The sequence below is a fragment of the Stenella coeruleoalba genome (genome assembly GCF_951394435.1).
Source record: "Stenella coeruleoalba genome assembly, chromosome: 10".
Lineage (NCBI taxonomy): Eukaryota > Metazoa > Chordata > Mammalia > Artiodactyla > Delphinidae > Stenella > Stenella coeruleoalba.
Window position 1 is genome coordinate 8,224,618 of NC_137156.1, and position 19,116 is coordinate 8,243,733.

General features: G+C 45.1%; 1 protein-coding gene across 3 annotated transcripts in view; it reads right to left on the bottom strand.

Moving 5' to 3' along the window:
* NEDD9 (neural precursor cell expressed, developmentally down-regulated 9) overlaps positions 1 to 19,116 on the bottom strand; it is a 295,481-nt gene that overhangs the window by 33,964 nt on the left and 242,401 nt on the right. Inside the window, exon 1 of one of the 3 annotated variants that reach the window (XM_079935495.1) lies at positions 9,733 to 10,438. The exons of the other annotated variants lie outside the window; for them this stretch is intronic. Within the exon in view, the coding sequence (XP_079791621.1) occupies positions 9,733 to 9,744 (12 nt within the window). The 5' untranslated portion in view covers positions 9,745 to 10,438. Of the gene's footprint in view, positions 1 to 9,732; positions 10,439 to 19,116 lie in introns of those variants that run through there. 3 annotated transcript variants of the gene reach the window in all.

The following is a 19,116-nucleotide window of genomic DNA, read 5'->3' on the forward strand; positions in this document are numbered from 1 at the left end:
TTACACGTGACCTAATGAGACCCTATGCTTCTTGGTATTTTGTGGTATTCACTTGAACAAATTCGCACTAAGCACAGAAGAGGAAGCTTCCTTTTGGTTAGGAACCGTTAACATTAAGCCCAACCTCGGTCATGATAAGATTATGGCCAGCGGCTTTATGATTGCATTTTTGGGCTTCTATTACATAAAACCAGTAAGGTAATTATTTTTAAGCAGAAGGAAATAGGGGAGATTATGCCAGTGATTTTTCACTGGGGGGGGATTTTGTCCCCCCAGGTGATATTTGGCAAGGTTCAGAGACATTTTTGGTTGTCACACTGTGTGTGTGTGTGTCACTGGCATCTAGTGGGTAGAGAGGCCAGGGACGCTGCTAAACATCCTGCAATGCGAGGGACAGTCCCCACTACCAAGAATCAGCCAGTCCTAAATGTCAATAGTGCTGGGGTGGAGAAACCCCGGATAGAGGGATGGACATGACACTGTTAAATTAACAGAGTCTAATCTTGGTCCTCATCTTGTAAGACTAATGACAATGAAAGCACTGCCTTTTAGGCCTCTGTTTCCCCATTTGCAAAATGGGGATAATGAACATGTTCTTAATAATATCACGAGGAGTCATGAAACTATACATGCAAAACACTCTGATATCTTCAGAAGAAAGGGTCTCTGTAAAATCAAAGCACAGTTATGATTACTGCACTAGTATGAGCTCATGAAGTTCTGTCTTAAGAACTGTACTCCTCCCCCCCCAAAAAAAATTCCTCCGGGGAAAGAAAACAAACCAGAAATGATCTCATGATGATGACACCTGCCACACCAAAAAACAGACACAGTTCAGAGAAACTAAATTCTTTCCCTCCAGCAATGAAGTAGGCTGCATCTGTAATTAAGATCTTAATAAGGGAGGTAGGAGGCTGGATACAGATGCTGCAGGCTGTGAGGCACAGAGCTATCCTGCCAGGTTTCAACAAGAGCAACTGAAACACAATCCCCCTCGCTGCCTAGTGCTCTCAGGTGTTCTCTGCACAGTCCATATTTCAAAACGGGCTTTCCTTCATCGCTAAAGATTCCTACTCCTGCAAGGAGAAAGAAAAGGACCACCTCGTTATTTACCAGCAAATGTCACGTGGTACATATTATTTACAGGTAAATATAAAAAATTTGCCGGAATCCACTTTAAAAAAGCCTCTTAGATAATTTCCTGATAAGAAGCTGAAAACAAGTTAGATAAAAGGCTGGCATAAGGCAAAAGGGATAATGCTTTCGATGGCTGATTGATCTCTGAAGCAGCTAGAACGACCATGTGTTCCTAAACTTTCCAAGACGGTCCCCGTTTCAAATATCCTTCTCATTGTCAGACCATCTGTCCCACTTTGGGGTCTGTGAAACGTGGATACATACCTACAGAAATGATATATATTTTAAACTAAAAATAAAAGACAGGCATCCAAGTATATATCTTGCTAATGGATCTGCCTTCGCTGAATTTAGGATTTGGGAGGAAAGAAGATAAGTACTGATAAGAATCTTAGGTTTAGTCAATGGACTGTTCTCTCATTGACAAGCTGATCTTTATAAGGGAACGAGATCTATTCCAAGGGCATCCTGGCCTCTGTGAGACTGTCAAGCAGTCCAGCTTCACAGTGAATGCCACTGGGCTAACTGTGTTCCTATCACCCCCTTCCTTTACCCTCCCCACCATTTAAGGGGATGCTCATCGAACTTAGCTCTGAGTGGAAAAGATTGGAGAATCAGAGAATAACATGCAAGTTCTAACCCAGAGGAGCACTCAAGGGAAAAAAGACGTCAAATTTTTGCTCTACCAATGCTGTTGTGATGGTTCTGCAGCACTGCTGGTCCACTCAAGCCATTTCCTGCTAACTCTAAGTCATACCACGAATGATTAATAACAACAACCAAAAAACAGTAACAACGAACTCATGGACAGATCACTGACATGTCCTGTTAGAAGCCTGGAGGGTCTAGAAGTCCACTTTCCTGACTTCCCAGTGGCTGGCATTGCTTGTTATGGTTATTGGGGGCTGGGGGACGGAATCCCAGCTCAGTCTTTCAGTAGAGCACAGAGCCTGGGGACAGAGAAGCCTGAGTCCTGAGTCAGCCCCATCTTCTGTGGGAGTGAGGTGCTAAATTAAGGGCAATAAACTGACTACCACAAATCAATGAGATTAAGGCTAATTCATACAAGAGACAGCATAACTAAAATAAAGTAGGAAAAATATTAATGACATCATACTGTCTAAATAAATATTGCTTTAATTAAATAGAAAGATCTGGTTCAAATCCTAACCATTTATGCCTTTTGGTGGTTGCAACTTTCTACTGAGTTTCACAAATAACACCCTCCCACACACACACCCCTCCGCCCCCCCCCCCCCCCCCCCCCGCCCTGCCCACACACACAAAGAGCAAAGAAAGGAATTAAATTCAAAATGAGCTATCAAGCGTTTTGGTGCAGTGCTTGCACTTTTACGTATTCATGGTTGATCAGTCTTTATTTCTGGTAATCATAAACATCAACGTTCCACATAAGGAACATTTTTGGTAACGTAACTATTACCTTGACATATTAGAACTATCAGGAGGAATTCTCATTTGCAACATACACACCAAGATCTGCAAAGAAATAAGATGCCTCCATGTGAGTGAACCCAGCCTTTGAATAAGGCTCATGAACCACCTACCTGAATACCATTTAGCACAATTAATTGCTAAATTAATTGGGGAAGAGGTTGAGGGTAAGGGACTAGCTTTTTTTTTTTTTTAAAGAATAAACCTGTATTTAGTAATCCATGGTGAGGCCCAAGTATATGTATTTGAAAACACTGCACTGGCAATTTCATTATCTCCATGATCAGCTGTCCCACCCTCCATCTCAATCATGAAAACTCATGGTCACACACCATCACTACTTCTATTTTCTGGAGTGCCCGTTCCATCTTCCTCAAAGCATATGCCTCAATTCACCTAGATCACATGGTCCACCTTCTGAATCACTCTTTCCAGTGGAGGGTGGAAAAGGTCACCAATAAGGCCTTTATCTTAAAATGAAGATTCCTCAGGAAGACAGTCTTTTGCAGCTAAGCTGTAATGTTCCCCAGGCCTGCGGCGTCCTCATTAACTAGTAAGAATTCCCGCAGGGGGGTGACTGGAATGTTCAAAGTAAATAAGACGGACAGGGTGTTGCTGACAAAGTATAAACAGGGTTTTTTTGTTTTATTTTTTTGGTCCCTTTTCGTGCCCATACTCTGCAGTCATCCATTGCCTAGGTAACTGGTAACTATTCTCTTCATTTTAAGTTGGAAATAGAGGATTTCTTCCCAGTGGCACCATTGTGTTTATCTTGGCAAGGAGCCTTGGTAATTAAGTCTATATGTCACTGCAGAGTAACTCCATGGTCCCAGGGGCTGGGATTTCAAACCAATTTGTTTAAGTTTCTTTCTAACCCTAAAATGATCTAAAAATAGATCACCAACGCCTCTTACTTTACATCTCCATCACTCTAACTGACGGCAGTAGGCTAGAGATATGGTTTCCCTGAGCCCCACTCACCTCCTGTGCACTTCCCCCTTGAATTTTTACAGTCATGACTTTCTCTTTCCCTCCGTACCAGTTTTGTTGTGGATAAACAATTGTAGCAAAGGTTTCCTCTTACATTTTTATACATATAATGCTTCTGCACCTATATGTCTGAGTATATATATTATATGTAACTTATAATGCATCATATAATACCTGCCATTTTAAAATGCTTATTATGTACTAGAAACAGATGATTTTCATACATTATATCCTTACAACTATCCGATGAGACAGGTACTATTACTCCCATTTTATAAATGAGGAAATGGAGACCTGAAGTAGCTTGCCTAAAATCATACTGTTAGGAAGTAACAAAAGTGGGATTTGAAACAAAATCCACTTTGCCATACAGCGGGACTCTTTTAACGGCTATTTGTGTAAGTATTATATGTAATTCAACATTCAATTCAATGTTTGTTGAGTACCTACTGTGAGCAAGGTCCTACGATTTCAGGAATATCAAATCTTATTAATAACAATGAAGATACCAAGTCATTAAAATATTAGCAAGTGGGGACAGAGGTGTACTGGTAAATCCCTGTCTGGCATCTGCATTTCTGCAAGACATCTCCAGGCCCATGGAATATTCAATAATACTCGATTATCTTAACCTAGTGACTGGGGTTTTGACATAATCCTGTCACCAAGTCTTGAGTCCACACTATCCTTTCAACATCTATTGGGCACCTACTTATATAAGGAGAGCTGGGGCCGACTAGCATTGTCTGCTTCCATTATGCAGGAGCCATGGTAAATACCTTACCATGGAAAATGTCTTGCTTAGGCTTTAGAACAATCCTATGAGGCAGTTATTATCCCTACTTTACAGATAAGAAAACTGAGGCCCAGAGAGCTTAACTTGCCCAAGGTTACAGAGCATCACGTCACAGGAAACAGAAATGCCTTTCCCCAAACCTCATACTCTATCTTGTCTCTACTGCAAGAACACAGAAGAGACTAAGTCCCTACCTCTGCCTCCCACCCCCAAGGCCACAACAGATCCTGGATCATACTTTTTATTCAAGGGACTTGTCTGTCAATCTGCCACTACATACAAATAAAGGGTGAGTCTCTCGTATTCAGTGGGGCTTACCTAAAACTGGAAAGCCCCAGTGGGCAACCTATGTGAGTTCCAGGTATCATTTAGATAGTGATTTGATTGAAAGAGGTTAATGAGTAAGGTAGTGCTAACAGAGTAGGGCAGCGGTGAGAAACAGAAAGCCTATTGTAGGGATTATAGGACAGTCAGGGAGACAAAGGTTTAGTCTTCTGATTCTCTTATAGAGTGGATGGATGAGGGGGTTTGACTCACGGCAAGTGACACACGAACCAAGTCACGTAGGCACAAAGAGACAGGGGCAAATGAATGGGAGCAACAAGGGACCAAGATTTCCCACAGCAGAGTCCAAAGAGAGGAGGGAGGTAGGGGGTACAGAGTGTGCTTTAAGTGTGCCACGTCTGTGTAGGTGGGGAGGCAAGCCCTACAGAAGTCGGTATTAGAGAAGCATAGAGAATGCTTGAATGAAAACAATGAGAGATGGGCTTCCCTGGTGGCGCAGTGGTTGAGAATCTGCCTGCCGATGCAGGGGACACGGGTTCGTGCCCCGGTCCGGGAAGATCCCACATGCCGCGGAGCGGCTGGACCCGTGAGCCATGGTCGCTGAGCCTGCGCGTCCGGAGCCTGTGCTCCGCAATGGGAGAGGCCGCAACAGTGAGAGGCCCGCGTACCGCAAAAAAAAAAAAAAAAAAGAGAGAGACGATGAGGTCATAAGGGCACAAAAGGGGATGGAATTGGCAAAGAGACTTGAAAAGTGGAGAGGAAGTTTCTTTAGAAGTGGGGGGGGGGGGGGGCCGCAGAGTGGAAGCCACTGATGAATTCTCAAAAGAGGACTGATGTATATTCCAGCAAGAAAAGGATGCTGAAGGAATCTTCGTTACTGTGCAACCTGCTAGATCGGTGTTCTCAGAACACCTTCAGTTCTACAAAGACTCTGATTTCTGTATACGTAAATCGTTTAGCTCTGAAAATGGGTTTGCTCAGTTAAGAAATAAATATGTAACCAAATAATTTTTTCAAAGCATCTTTTGGTGCTTTTAAATGCATAGATCTCACATAAGTTTTAAAAAGGAGGCAGGGGGCAGGAGTCCCTCATTTGGAGGGTGTGCAACACATCATTTAGAAGAGAATAAAAAATTTAAAACCAAAATGTTGAAGCCAGGAAAGAATCAGAAATTATATGGATTATAAATGACCATGCTGACTCAATCAAAGACACTTGATCAAATGTTCTCAAGCCACCTTGAGAAAATAAAAATATGTTCAAAGTCCCCTAGAAAGCTTTTCATTGTACACACTTTCTGGTTTCCCTAACCTACTTTACCATGTTCATCCACGACGCAGGAATCTGAATTTCAGAATGTAGTTTTCTTACTCGTGTTCTAAGCTCTACCTGTTCTAACGTTCAGTCGGAACGTTCATGAATGAGTTTGCTGAATGGCAGACTAGAGAAGTAATTTAGCATTTTAACGTAGGCACACAGGGTACAGAAATTCGGCCACAGAAGCTGCTCAGCTATTAGAGATCAAACAGGCCGGGCCCATGGGGCACTGACCAGGCCTGGGCCTGCACAACGTGGGTGGGGCCTCGGGCCTCTGCTCAAACACAGCTGTGTACCCACCCTCCAGTTACCCTCCTGGCAGACAGCAGCGATAACCCACCCCCAGACCCTCAGGAGGGAAGCTTTCCCTGAGCAAGCCACGGCCACTGAGGCACAGCCCTCAACCCCAGTATCCAGAACGTGCTGTGTATGTTCCAAGGAGCTTGGGGAAAATTCTTGATAAATGAAGTCCCCCGCAATTTACTGTCAGCGAGCCTCAGACGGAATCCTTTAAAAAGAAATGGAACTTTACGTGCATATGAGAGTGACTGCACCCTTCCTGTGAACAAATAAAAATACATACAATGCAATTAAAATAGACTAGATATAGGCTAACCAGAAAAAATTCACCAGAGCAATAGCTTGCATTCCACAGTGCTCAAGATTACCATAAATATAAGCTGGCTGAGCTGGAGCTGTGTGTAAGTTCAGAATGAGGGGAGGCTTGGTTGTTCTCTAGTTATGATCCCTGAAGTAGCCAAACCAGATAATCTGGTTAAAAAAAAAGCCTTAGGGACTTCCCTGATGGCTCAGTGGTTAAGAATCTGCCTGCCAACGCAGGGGTCACGGGTTCGAGCCCTGGTCTGGGAAGATCCCACATGTCCATGGAGCAACTAAGCCCGTGTGCCACAAGTACTGAAGCCTGTGTGCCTAGAGCCCATGCTCCGCAACGAGAAGCCACCGCAATGAGAAGCCCGCGCACCGCAACGAAGAGCAGCCCCCGCTCACCGCAACTAGAGAAAGCCCGAGCACAGCAACAATGACCCAACACAGCCAAAAATAATAAATAAATAAATGTATATAAAAAATATCTTCAGAGTGGCCAGATTATAAATCACTCAGTGAGTATCTTTAAGTCTGACTGTGCTAAATTTATAGTGTTTAGAGCAATATCGTGTCTAAAAGGTAATTCCTGACTCCAGGATTTTACAATCTAATAATTACCTGGTTTTACTACCTAAGTGGCTCGAATTAAACAACACTACCAAACATGCATTTCACTTTGCTTTGTAGAGTTACTGTCTTAAAAAAAAAAAAAAAAAGAATCTATTCTGCAGGAATACTTTTTCTTGAGTTCTTATGATTTATTCAATAAGCACGAAAGGTCTTTTATATAATCGTTACCTTGATGTGCAGGAATACTCTAGATGACATAGAGTCTTAAACTTCCTGGGAGAAGAAAACACCAGTCACACAGCACATTTTAGGGAGGTCACAGAGAGTTCTTTCTTTAATAGTGGTTTAAAGTCACAAGTTCTGGAGCCAGATCATCTTGGTTCAAATCCCAGCTCCTCCACTTTTTAGCTGTGTGGCTTTGGATAAATTACTTAGCCTCTCTTTGCCACAATTTCCACATTTGAAAATGAGTATGAAGTATTAACACCACCTCATGGAGTTAATTGGAGATTTAAATATGGAATTCTGTATTGGCCTGGTGAGTCTTAAGAACTGTTATTTATCACTCGTCTACCTTTGTGCCACCTCCTCTACTTAAAATTACAAAATCCTCTCCTGAAACAAAGTCCATTATTAACTTGAGAGAAAATAGGCTTTATGAGAAAGGGAAAGTAGATTGCTTCAGCTATTGGTTCCTTTTATAGTCACCACAAGGTGTCAATCTGTCATTTGGTTAGTTGGGGAAGTCAGTAGTTTTGCTGGTGAAGACGTGCGCAAGCTAATAAAAATCATACAACACTTGGCAGGGTGCTCGGCACTGGTAAGACCCGGCAGAGAGGCAGGTTTTCCCCATGAACGGCAATCACAGTTCACAGCGTCAGCTGCTGTGATGTTTTCTTTCCACAAAAGTAAAACTAAACATGATGAGGTCGCTGAATAACAGTGACTTTAGACTTCTCTGTCACTTTCCAGGTTGCGGCACTCAACGTTAAAAAACAGCCATTTATACTTTCCAATAATAAATGTAGGAACGTATTTTCTCTTTTTTCCCCCTTCAAGCTGGTTTTTATGAAACTAAAGGCATTCACGATAGGCAGAAGAGGGGCAAAGATTCACTGAAGGCTAAGTAATATCTGGAGTTAGGACATTATGATATCCTATCACTGTTCTAAATAAGGGAACTGTGGAAATACGGGGGAGCCATTTCAAGAAAAAGAGCTTTCCTGCCAGGTAGAAGGATTTGTTTCTGGTTGCATCCTGAAGTCAAAAATATTAAGAATCTTCAGGATTATCCATTCCCCTGATCTCTCCTATTGAGGTAGAAAATGGAAAGCTGATAGTACAGTGCTAACTGATACCTCTGCTTTCAGAGAGTTCTAACCTTTCCAAGGAGAGCTATAACTCATGCATCACAATAGAGACTTTCAACAGTTAGATTTAGAGCTACTGAACAAGATTTATAGCTTTTGAATAACAGGTTTATCACTGAGGTTAGCCAGCGGCTATTAGCCAGAACTGAGTATTTACAACCTCACATTAAAAAAGGATGAGCCACAACCTAGGTAATTCAGAAAGAAAGCCAAGTAGCTCTCAGCTAGCACAATCTTGAAGGTCAGACAGGTAACTCAAATTGCCAATCCCAAAGCATAACCACCTGGCCTAAACGCCTTTCAACAACAGCATGTTTGTTTAAACGCACTGGGACTGTATCTATTCTAAAACACACGTAGTCATCCTCCAAGCAAAATTCATATCCAGTCCCTTGCAATCTGCTCTGAATAGGGGGGTCTCTGGAAGCTGCTTGCCTGGTTAGATGGGGGCAACTTAGACAAAAGGGGATATTCTAAATAAGTTGTAATCCTTTTGCCGAGAATAAACACACAAAGGTGAGAAATGCTTGGGAAAATATGCTGCTGAGTGTTCTGACACTACTATGAGTTTCAGGGACAATAAGCTCGCTGGAGCCTTCAGACCCTCAGTCCATTCAAACGCCAATGAAAGTGTTTTCAAGAAATGGCAAGTACTCATTGGTTCTGAATCCAATGTCATTTATGGATGTCAAAATTCTCCATCATCAGCTGTATAAGGGTACCTGGGGCTTTGAACTTCTTCCACTAAAAGTACGTATGGCAAACTGCTTCCCGAAGCAAACGCTTTAAAGCAAAGGCTGAAAACTGCTTTAAGAGCCAGGCTGAGAGGCTCAGCAGTTCTGATTCCTTTCTTACTACGTCTCCCGGGACAGTGGCGGCCAGGCCCGGGCGCGGAGTGCTGAGCTAAGGGGCGCTCCGCGTGGAGTTAGACACCCTCTGATCTGCAGTGGCCACTGCAGCTCCGCCAGACTTTCAGGGGAGGTGGACCGGGTGTGCTGTGAGCTCCCGGCGTGGGTCTTAGAGGCTGGGGCTCTGCCTGCCTGCTTGTATGCCAACCCCAGTGACTGAGACCCATCTCAAAACAGAACACAATCGGGCACAGTAGGGGTCCCTGCAGAGGACGTGTCCTGCAGAGGACAGACGGACACACACACACACACACACACACACACACACACGGAGACCTTCTGTAAAAGGCACTCTCTTACCTTATACTTCATCTCGGCAGCGGTGAATTGAGGCGTTTTCCTACACTAGTTAGACTGCATTAAGCACTGGCGTGTCCGCCCCTCCATCGAGCGCTGGGCTAAATGAAAGTGAGAACGGCCCAGCTGCAGCCAGTTGTCAGCGCAGCGCGGAGCTCCGGCACCGCTACGCCCGCCAAGCCTCTGAGCTCACTGTTTTGATTGAGGCAGGCCGAGCACGGAGCTAATTTGCATACCGCCCCGCCATTGGCTAGTGGGCCAAGGTAATGCGGACGCTCCGCCCACCCTTAACTCCTGAAAACTGACAAAGAACTTGTAATGTGATCATTTCTTTTTACATTGTCAGAAAGGGTGGAAAATAAAGTCAGGAACCTTCCCGAACCTTATTCCACCCCCATCCCCAAAACCCCTGGAAAAGGAGATAAATTCTTTTTAAGCTTAACCCAAATTTTAAAGAAATGGAATGCAGAAAGCGGGCTGACAGTCGCGCTTCCTGTGACCTAGCAACTCCTTCATAAACCCATTTCATTTCAAAGCCGTTCACCTCACAATCTCTACATGAAACAAACTCGGGGAACAAAAGGTTTTCTGTCTCCGGGCCCCTTTTTACTAACTACCCCTGCTGATATCTCTCTCTCTCTTTCTCTCCTCCCTCCCCTCCCCTTTCTTGCGGCTGTTTGCTTTTTTTGTTCTTTTCAATGTTCAAAGTACTTGCAATGTCAGTCTGCAAGGAACCAGAATACAATTCTCCCTCAGTGAAAAGGAACTTGGTAGCTCAGGCACCAGGGATTCCCCGGCCGGCTTCTCACGAGGGCCTCACAGAGTTGAGTGTCAGCCACATTCAGTAGACCTTCTCTGGTTTTGCTGAGGATAAAGGTTAGCTGTGACCTCTTAGATGGGGCTGGCCAGTGCACGCCCTATACATCATCACTGTTCACCAAGTACTGTGTTCTTTGATGGCTGGCATTTCTAGTTCCAGCTTTGAACACTGCAGTTTTTCCTTCTGACCTCTCTCTTGAAGATGACCCATTAACCCACCAACACTTATTATCCAGGGAACAAAACATGCCCACTGTTTGACGAGCCTAGTTAAAAAAACTCAGTCTTTTCCCAGTGAAGCACAGAGCATTTGGTTCAACTTCATGCTTTCTATAGAGAGAGAGGATCACCCAGGAGAGAACAGAAACGGTCATCTTCAGCAACTCTTCTGAGGAATGGAGCAGTGAGGGGAAAATTCCTTTTCATGGGACCTCAGGATTGAGACTCGATGAGTGCAGACAATAGCTGTCCCTGAATGGGAAGGACTCCAACTAGACTACACGACTTGGATGGAAAAATCAGCCTTTATTTTTCTCCTGACTGAGTTGGATCAGAATCAGTTTGATTTTTTTTCCTTCCCAATTCCCAATGGATTAAAATTCTACTTTTATGGGGCTTCCCTGGTGGTGCAGTGGTTAAGAATCCACCTGCTAATGCAGGGGACATGGGTTCGAGCCCTGGTCCGGGAAGATCCCACATGCTGCCGAGCAGCTAAGCTCGTGCGCCACAACTACTGAGCCTGCGCTCTAGAGCCCGTGAGCCACAACTACTGAAGCCCGTGCACCTAGGGCCCGTGCTCCGCAACGAGAAGCCACTGCAATGAGAAGCCCGTGCACCGCAATGAAGAGTAGCCCCCGCTCGCCACAACTAGAGAAAGCCTGTGCACAGCAACGAAGACCCAATGCAGCCAAAAATAAAAAAACAGAACAAAACAATAAATAAATAAATTTATTTAAAAAAATTCTACTTTTATGATCTAAGCAAAAAGAACAGGAGAGCAGCTGTCCTACAAAAGTGGTTTCCGGATACAGGGTACAGGGCTCAGAGTTTAGATCACTGTTTGATGTGGCACTTATTCCCTGGACAGGACCCCCCCCCCCCCACCACCACCACCAAGGTGGTCATAGTGAGGTTGACACACAGGTTTGGGACCTCCACTCGACCTCTTTCCCTCATTTAGCCTTAGAGTGAAAATGAGCCTGAGTGATTTTGCAAGGTCCTTCTGAATACACATTAAGCATGAGACATATTACACTGCAAGGATCTTCCTAAGGGTCCCACAGACTTATGTGAGAGTCTAGCTGGCAGGAAATTGTTTTTGGTGTCTGCCTGGATAAGTCAAAGGCCTTCTCATCTGTAAGATGAGTCTTGTGGCCTCCAGGAGATCTAGATAACATTCCTTTGGCTTCCTAAGCAGTAAAGCTGAATCCGCCTTCTGTTTTGTTTGATGAGTACCACTGAATAGTGAACACTATCTCACCCCTTTTTAATGCTTTTAAAGAGTTTCCCAAAGCATATGCCAGGGCTCTTTCTTTCTCTAGGTAAAAGCTTAACTCACACCAAGTGGCTCTCCTGCTCTCCTGTTTCTGTCCTGTACAGAATATACCTGAAAACCTACCTGAAGTTTATTTCAAGGTGGTTTGGGTCGTTGTATTGTTAGTTATCTAGAGAAAAGCATGAGGGTGTTGGAGTCAGTTAAACGTGTGTTAGAATCTCAACAAATTTCTAACTTCCTAATTTTGGTGTCCTGAAGTGTAAAATAGACAATAATATCAACCTGCTAGCGTTATAATGAGGACTAAATGAACTAATGTAGAGAGAAGTTAATAGTATTTGGCAGATGGTAAGACCTTAGTAAATGATGGCTTATTAGTATTATTACATTATTAATTATTATTTTAATATTAAATTTATTATACATTATTTTATTACTATATCATATAACATTAACATCATATATCATTATAATATTATTGTTATATGATATAAATTAATTTTAAATGATCATGTTAATTATAACTATTATCACTATTAGACTATTATCGATATTATACGTGTGGTGGGCATTCAGAAAATGATGGAGGAATCCCTCCATCTCGGTGCCATCCTATCACCGGGCAGCTTTCTAATTTAACAAGTATCAATTCAGAACCAACCACGTGCCACGGCTGTTCTAGGTAGGGAGAATACAACAACAGCCCAGTTAAAGGTCTTACCCTCACAAAGCTTACAGTCTAGTAGGAGTGGAGGACAAAAATTAAAGAAATATATAGTACAGTTTTGGTGTGGTAGATGCCATGAAGAAAAATTACGCAGGAAAAATTGCTAGAGGAAAACAGACCAAGGTGGGTGAGGAGAGTCTCATTTTAGAGCGAGTGGTCATGTAAGGCCCTCTGAGGAGGTAATATTGAAGCAGGCATCTGAACAACGTGAGGGATCCACTCAAAGATCTGGGGAAAGAATGTTCCAGACAGAGGAAGTGACCCATGGGAAGGGCCCGAGATACAAGTGAGCTTGGTGTATTTAAGACCAGTGAGCAGTCCAGGTTGCCCAGAGAGGGGTACCCAGGGGACGGAGGGAGAGAGGGAGGTGACAGCCATTTGGATTTTCTCCTGAGTGTGACAGGAAGTCACGGGAACGTTTTGAGCAGGGAATGATATGATCTATTTCTCTGTTTTTACCCTTGGTTTGTTTAAACACTCAGGGACAGTAGACTATTAGTTAAAAAATATTGAACTCTTTCTTAATGCAGCTCACATAATGCTGATAGCTGTTACTTCATTAGTGTCATCTGCTCTGTTTCCTTCAGAACCCTTTGGGGAAACACAAATGCTCTCAGTGAATACAGAAGCAGCCCCCTCTCCACCTATATCTCCATCTATATCACCTGACCTTCTGGATGAAAAGATACTGTTTAAATTGTGCTATAAAAACACCGTCGATTGGTTTATGCAGCCACCCTAATGCTCCCATGGGTAGCCTCATAAAACGGGTCAGGACCCCAGGGCTCGGACACTAACGTGTGCTCACCAGCACTCTCTCGGCCTCCCCAGACGCCCGTGCAGGCCAGAGCAAGGGAGATGGCACAGATGCCATCCAAACCATTTTCCAGCTGCCGCTGGGCACTGGTGCGGATACAGCAAAAACTCAGACAGGATGCTAGAGGGAAGAGATTCTTCTGTCCACAACTTAGGAGGAGCCCATATGGTTCCTCGCTGAGAGTGAAGGGGCAAGTCAGAGCCTGCGAGGGCAGAAAGCAACCTTGGGAATCATCCAGTCCAGCCCCTGGTAGAGAGGACGGGGCTGCTGCTCTGGGGGTGCCCTGCCCGGGGGCCACCAGCTTGCATCCTAACCACAGACAGTGCTTTAGGTCCGTCCTCTGTATCTCCTGTCTGATTTATTCCAGCCACTCCTTTTAGTTACCCTGCTTGAAATGGCTCCTTGTTCTGCTCTATGTTCCACATTGCTACCTGCTTAGTTTCTGGAATACAGAGCTGATCACGTTACTACTATGTTTAAAAACCTCCAGGAACAATCCAATGCCTTAAAAACAGGATCCACACACTTTGGGCTGGACTATAATTGGAGCCCACCCTCACTCTCTGGCCTCATCTCACCTCCCCTCGCAACCCACATCCCACACTGTAGCCACACATTGGGGCAGGGTGGAGGGGCGAACTCACTGAATCCAAGACGCTCGTACAGTCCTGACTTTGCACGGACGGGTCCTTCTGCCCAGAATGTCCTCCCTTCACTCTTCTGCTATCAAGCCCAGTGCCAACACTTGCTCTTTTGTGCTTCCTTGTCTACACCCCCAACCCTGCCCACCTCGCCTTTTCAGAACGAATCCCTCCCTCCCTGTGCTCTGCCCCTATTGGACTTGGACCAGGGCCCTAGCATAAGGTTCTGACACATTGTATCATGATGATTTGTTGATGTCTGTTTCCCCAGCTTCCAGGTGAGCTGGTATCTTGTTCAACTCTGTGTGCCCTGCGGGCTTATACCTTATAGAAGCTGAAATGCCTTCTGAATGAATGAGCAAGAGAACCCGTGCATCTTCAAAGGACTTGTGTAATCCTGAGGTTCTGCCTGTTGCTTAGGAAGGCAGTGGGGAAACTCGTGGTTGAGGGCGGGAGTGCCGTTTACATTTATTACCCCTGAGCTAGGATGCACCTCTTCACAACCAGGTCAGGCCTGTTGCCAGGCCTGGCTCTTGCGCACAGGTCAGTCAGATAACCACGGCTTGTGGGCCGCCTGTTTTTATATGACCTACGAGCTAAGAATAGCTTTTACATTTTTAAGTGGTTGGAGCAAAATCTAAAGCAGGATAATATTTCATGAGATGTCTCTAAATAAAGTTTTATTGGAACAGGCGCACACGTTCATCTCCACGTTGCCTGTGAGCTGCAACAGCAGACTTGAGCAGCTGCGACAGAGGCGGTTAAAAACTGAAAAGGCAAAAAAATGTATTATCTGGCCCTCCCTGGAGCAAGTTTGCTGACGCATGCTCTAGAGGAGTGCAAGATATATCCATCCCTGAGTTCAGATAAGTATAAATTCTGCCACAGCCACAGAGAAACAACATAGAAATACCCACTCTAGAGCCATGTTTTAGCATTTTTAGTTTGATACCAATTTCAAAAAAAAATCTTCATTATAACAAAGTTATTTCCAAAAAATAATCCGAGGCAGCAACTTTTCAATTCTACAGGTCTCCAGAAACGTCCCCAAACAAAGATGAGCCATTGAGAGTTTTCTCCTTCAGTCCACTGGCTCATTCAGGGACCAGGCCCTGTGCTGGTCCGTCACAAACATCATTTCTCTCAATATTCATCTAACAACCCTAATGAGGTGGGTCGTAGCGTTCTAGTTTTACACGTAACCAAACTGAGACTCAGAGAGGTTTCCACAACTTGCACAAAGATCCAGGCCAGGGAGTGGCAGGTCTGGCATGTGAACCCAGGCTTTCTGGCTCCCGGGTCTGTGTGCTACGTGGCTGCCAGGCTTCCTCTGGGTGCCTTCATTATCTGAGCCCCCATTTGTCAGTTTGATAAATTAGCATCTCTACCCTAGTGGGACTAAGCCTACCTGAGGAACATGTATTGCTCTGGAGTTGTGACTAAGGCTAATAGTGCGCGCGCGGGCACGCACACACACACACACACACACACACACACACACCTTACTCAAACTTTCAAGCCTGTGTGTGTATGTGTGTGTGTGTGTGTGTGTGTGTGTGTGTGTGTGTGTGTGTGTGTGGTCCCTCTTGCCTAGACTGCCTTCCTTTCATCATCTGCTTACCTAAATCCCGTTTTCCCCCTAGTTTGCACCCCATCTCCTGCATGGATCCTTTTCTAGAAAATCTCTCCATTGTTGGTTACCCCATTGCCCACCCCCGCACCCCCTGTGTCTTTCATCACCTATGGCTTAGGTCAGGGCTTCCCAAATCTGAGCTCCTTTAAAAACCAGTTGTGGATGCTTCGGCTTCTCCCCTTTCAGTTGGATTCTGTAGGCCTTGGAATCTACACGTGAGAAAAGATCCTCATAGGATCCTGTATACAGCGTTTTGTGTGTGGTATATCATTTAGTGCTTAGTTATTGCCTTGTATTGTTTCACCCGTGAGGGTGCCTCCCCCAGAGTGAGATTTTAAGCAACGTGTAGAAGAGGATCCTGTCTTTCCTTCTGTCGTATCCCCTTCTGCACCTGTGTAGGTAACTGCATCGCATCTATGTCTTCTCAAAGCCCTAGGCCTTGTCCACGCGCCCAGCCTTCATCGATGTCAATATGAAAAAAATAAGCCACTTTTCAGCAGGCAGGGGAAGAACACCTCTCACTCTAGGCAACTGCCCTCGTGTATCTGTTGAGCGGGTCAAGCTCTTGGAATGAACGAAAGTCTGTTATTGGAGAGACGCTCGGAACAGTCTCCAGGCTTCTTTACGTGTGTGGGGTGGAGCTTTCATTCACTTTCCCTCCACTCCTATTTTGGCACAAGAGACCTCATGAAGGCCACCCAGAGCCCACCCATCTTCCCCCCTTTTCACAGCAGTGTCCTAGGAAGAATATCCGTTTTCTGAAAGGTGTTCAAAGCACTGTTTTAACGTAAGTTTCTGCAGATGGAGGGTGGTGTTTACTATAAAGGCTGTTGACTCACGATCGTCGAATTACTTCTGCCTTGGTTCCTCCCTGACTTATTTCTTGTTTTCGCTCAATGACGAGCCACCTGGGGTGAGGTGGGGCTCTAAAGAGATTAGCAGTGGTTCCTCCAGGTCTCTCTTCACCTTCACGCATGACATGTGGATTCCCACACTATGAAGCCTTTACAAGGTCTGACTGCCCCTTTTCACTCAGTCAAGTTTATAAGTGTGTCACTGTCACCATCCTTTTAAAAGTCCACCACCCTCTTCCCCCTTCCCACTGCCCTCTGCCATCCATCCCAGACTCTACGAGGTGGCTTTTAATTTTATCAAGGGCGAAGTGCTAACGTTGGGTGTCTCAGGGCCCTCTGAGTCCTTGGTACACCCTGCAAGAATACACGTAATACCGTGTCACTAACATGCTACAAAGACTCCTGTAAATGGGGCGATTGTTGGCAATACCTTGACTTGATTTTTGAAAAACTCGTGCAGCTGTAAAGTTTCTGATGATATATATACACACCTACATACTACTGATATTATAACTTTAGAATACTTAATTACTACCTTTCCCCCCCACAAAGGACTTAAAAAACGTAACAGATTAAATTATATGTCGAGTAAACCCACTCAATTCTAGTGAAACATGACAAGCATTTGTGAGGCGCCATTTAGTGTTTTCTTTATATGAAGGATTTGGGAAAGTTAACTTAGGGGTGAAATAATAAGAAAAGTTAGAAACACGTAATAAAGATTTAGGTTTATTCATCATCGTAATGTGCAAAGGCTTAGACTGCTACTATTCATATGTATCCAGCTGGACAAAGGAATGAAGTTCAGTAGAAGAGAAGGAGTTTTTAGCAGTAAAGTTGTGCAGGCTGTTGGCAAACGCTCCCTCCTGTTTTCTCCAGCCCTGAGGTATTCTATTATTGCACGCTTTAGTTTGTCCAAATAAACAATTTGTTATATGAAACTGTCATGGAAATCTCTTCTGCGGGTAGAAACTTGGACTGTGGGTTTTTACAAAGGTCAAGGTGATTTGCCAAGACCAAATAAACAGGAGTGGCGTGACTGGATGGAAGACGGCCTCTACTTTTCTGAAGGCAGGGCCCGGCACAGTGAGATTGCTACATAATAGGTATTAAATAAGCAGTGACAAAGGCGCTATGGTTTCCTTCTTGGTAACTTTTTGTTCTTCCCTTGTGTATTCTTAAATCTGAAAAGTCTTCCTGAGCCCTCGTCGCGTACGTAGCATCACCCTCTAGATGGTAGGACGTGAGATCACGGTGCTTTATGCTAGAGCTTTGCCATCCCCTTCCCACTCTCCACTCTTTGCTACCACCTAGGTGGAATGAGCGGAGAGATTTATGGACTGCGTGCCCTAAATTCCCGGATGGGGCTGGATGTTCTGTTTCCAATCCACTCCTGAGCTTTACCATGCTCCAGACACATGGGCCGCTAAAAGTCACCCTCCCCATCTGGCATCCAGCGTGACTCCAGGGTGGAGGTGGGTGTGGAAGAAAAGGGGGGGCGGTGTTTCAAACCCCCAATAGCCACTTAACTGGAGGCACAGGGTAAACCATTTCTTTAGGGTTTGGAGACGCATTTTCCCGCCTGGGGCCCAACGAGAGCCCGCTGACCCAGTCCTTCAAGGGCCCCTATTTTCTGTCCCCACCGCCCTCATCAGCTGAGGCCAGTGAATGTCCAGCAGGCCCTGTCCCAGGGCATCCGGCCCTTCTGAGCAGCCCAGGCGGCCGCCAGCTGGCGCTGATGAGGGAGTCGAAGGAATCTGAGTAATGCAGGGCCTGGGGTCGGAGTGGGGAGGGCAAGACGGTAGGAATGTGATGTGGGAACGCAGCACACCCGGCGCTGCTGAATCCAAGCTTTTGAAGAGTTTGATTCATTTTAGAAAGCAAACAAAGCACTTCAGCTCTCAGCACTCTTTTATTTCGTCTGCCGGAGGAATGCCTTTCCAGCGTGGGCCGGAGACTGGGCGGCTGTGGAGACACCAGCGTCCACCCTTGACTTGCCGAGCGCCTGTGGACGGCGCATTCCTTCCTGCCCACTGGAGCTGGGAAATACAGAGGAGCTCTCTTCTCTGTAAGGAGAGGAGCTCGGCTAACGGGCAAGCACAGGACTTAAAGGCTCACTCACTCACAGCACTGAGGTTTACAGATGTTATGTACGAGTTCCCTTAATTTGCTTAAGTCCTGGCACCCTGTGATTCAGACCAGAGGATGTAGACAAGGGCGGGGAGGTTTGCGAGGGTTTTCTTGAACTTTGATGCCTGCGGTTCTCATGACTCATGCTCTAACCAGCCTGTGGAGCTTCTGGTCAGAGGAAGGGTCGAGGGTTGGGAGAAGCAGCAAGGCCACGGCCCTCCTGTCCCTAGAAGGTGGAGGCTACGTGCTTCTCACCTTTAGATTTTCCCAT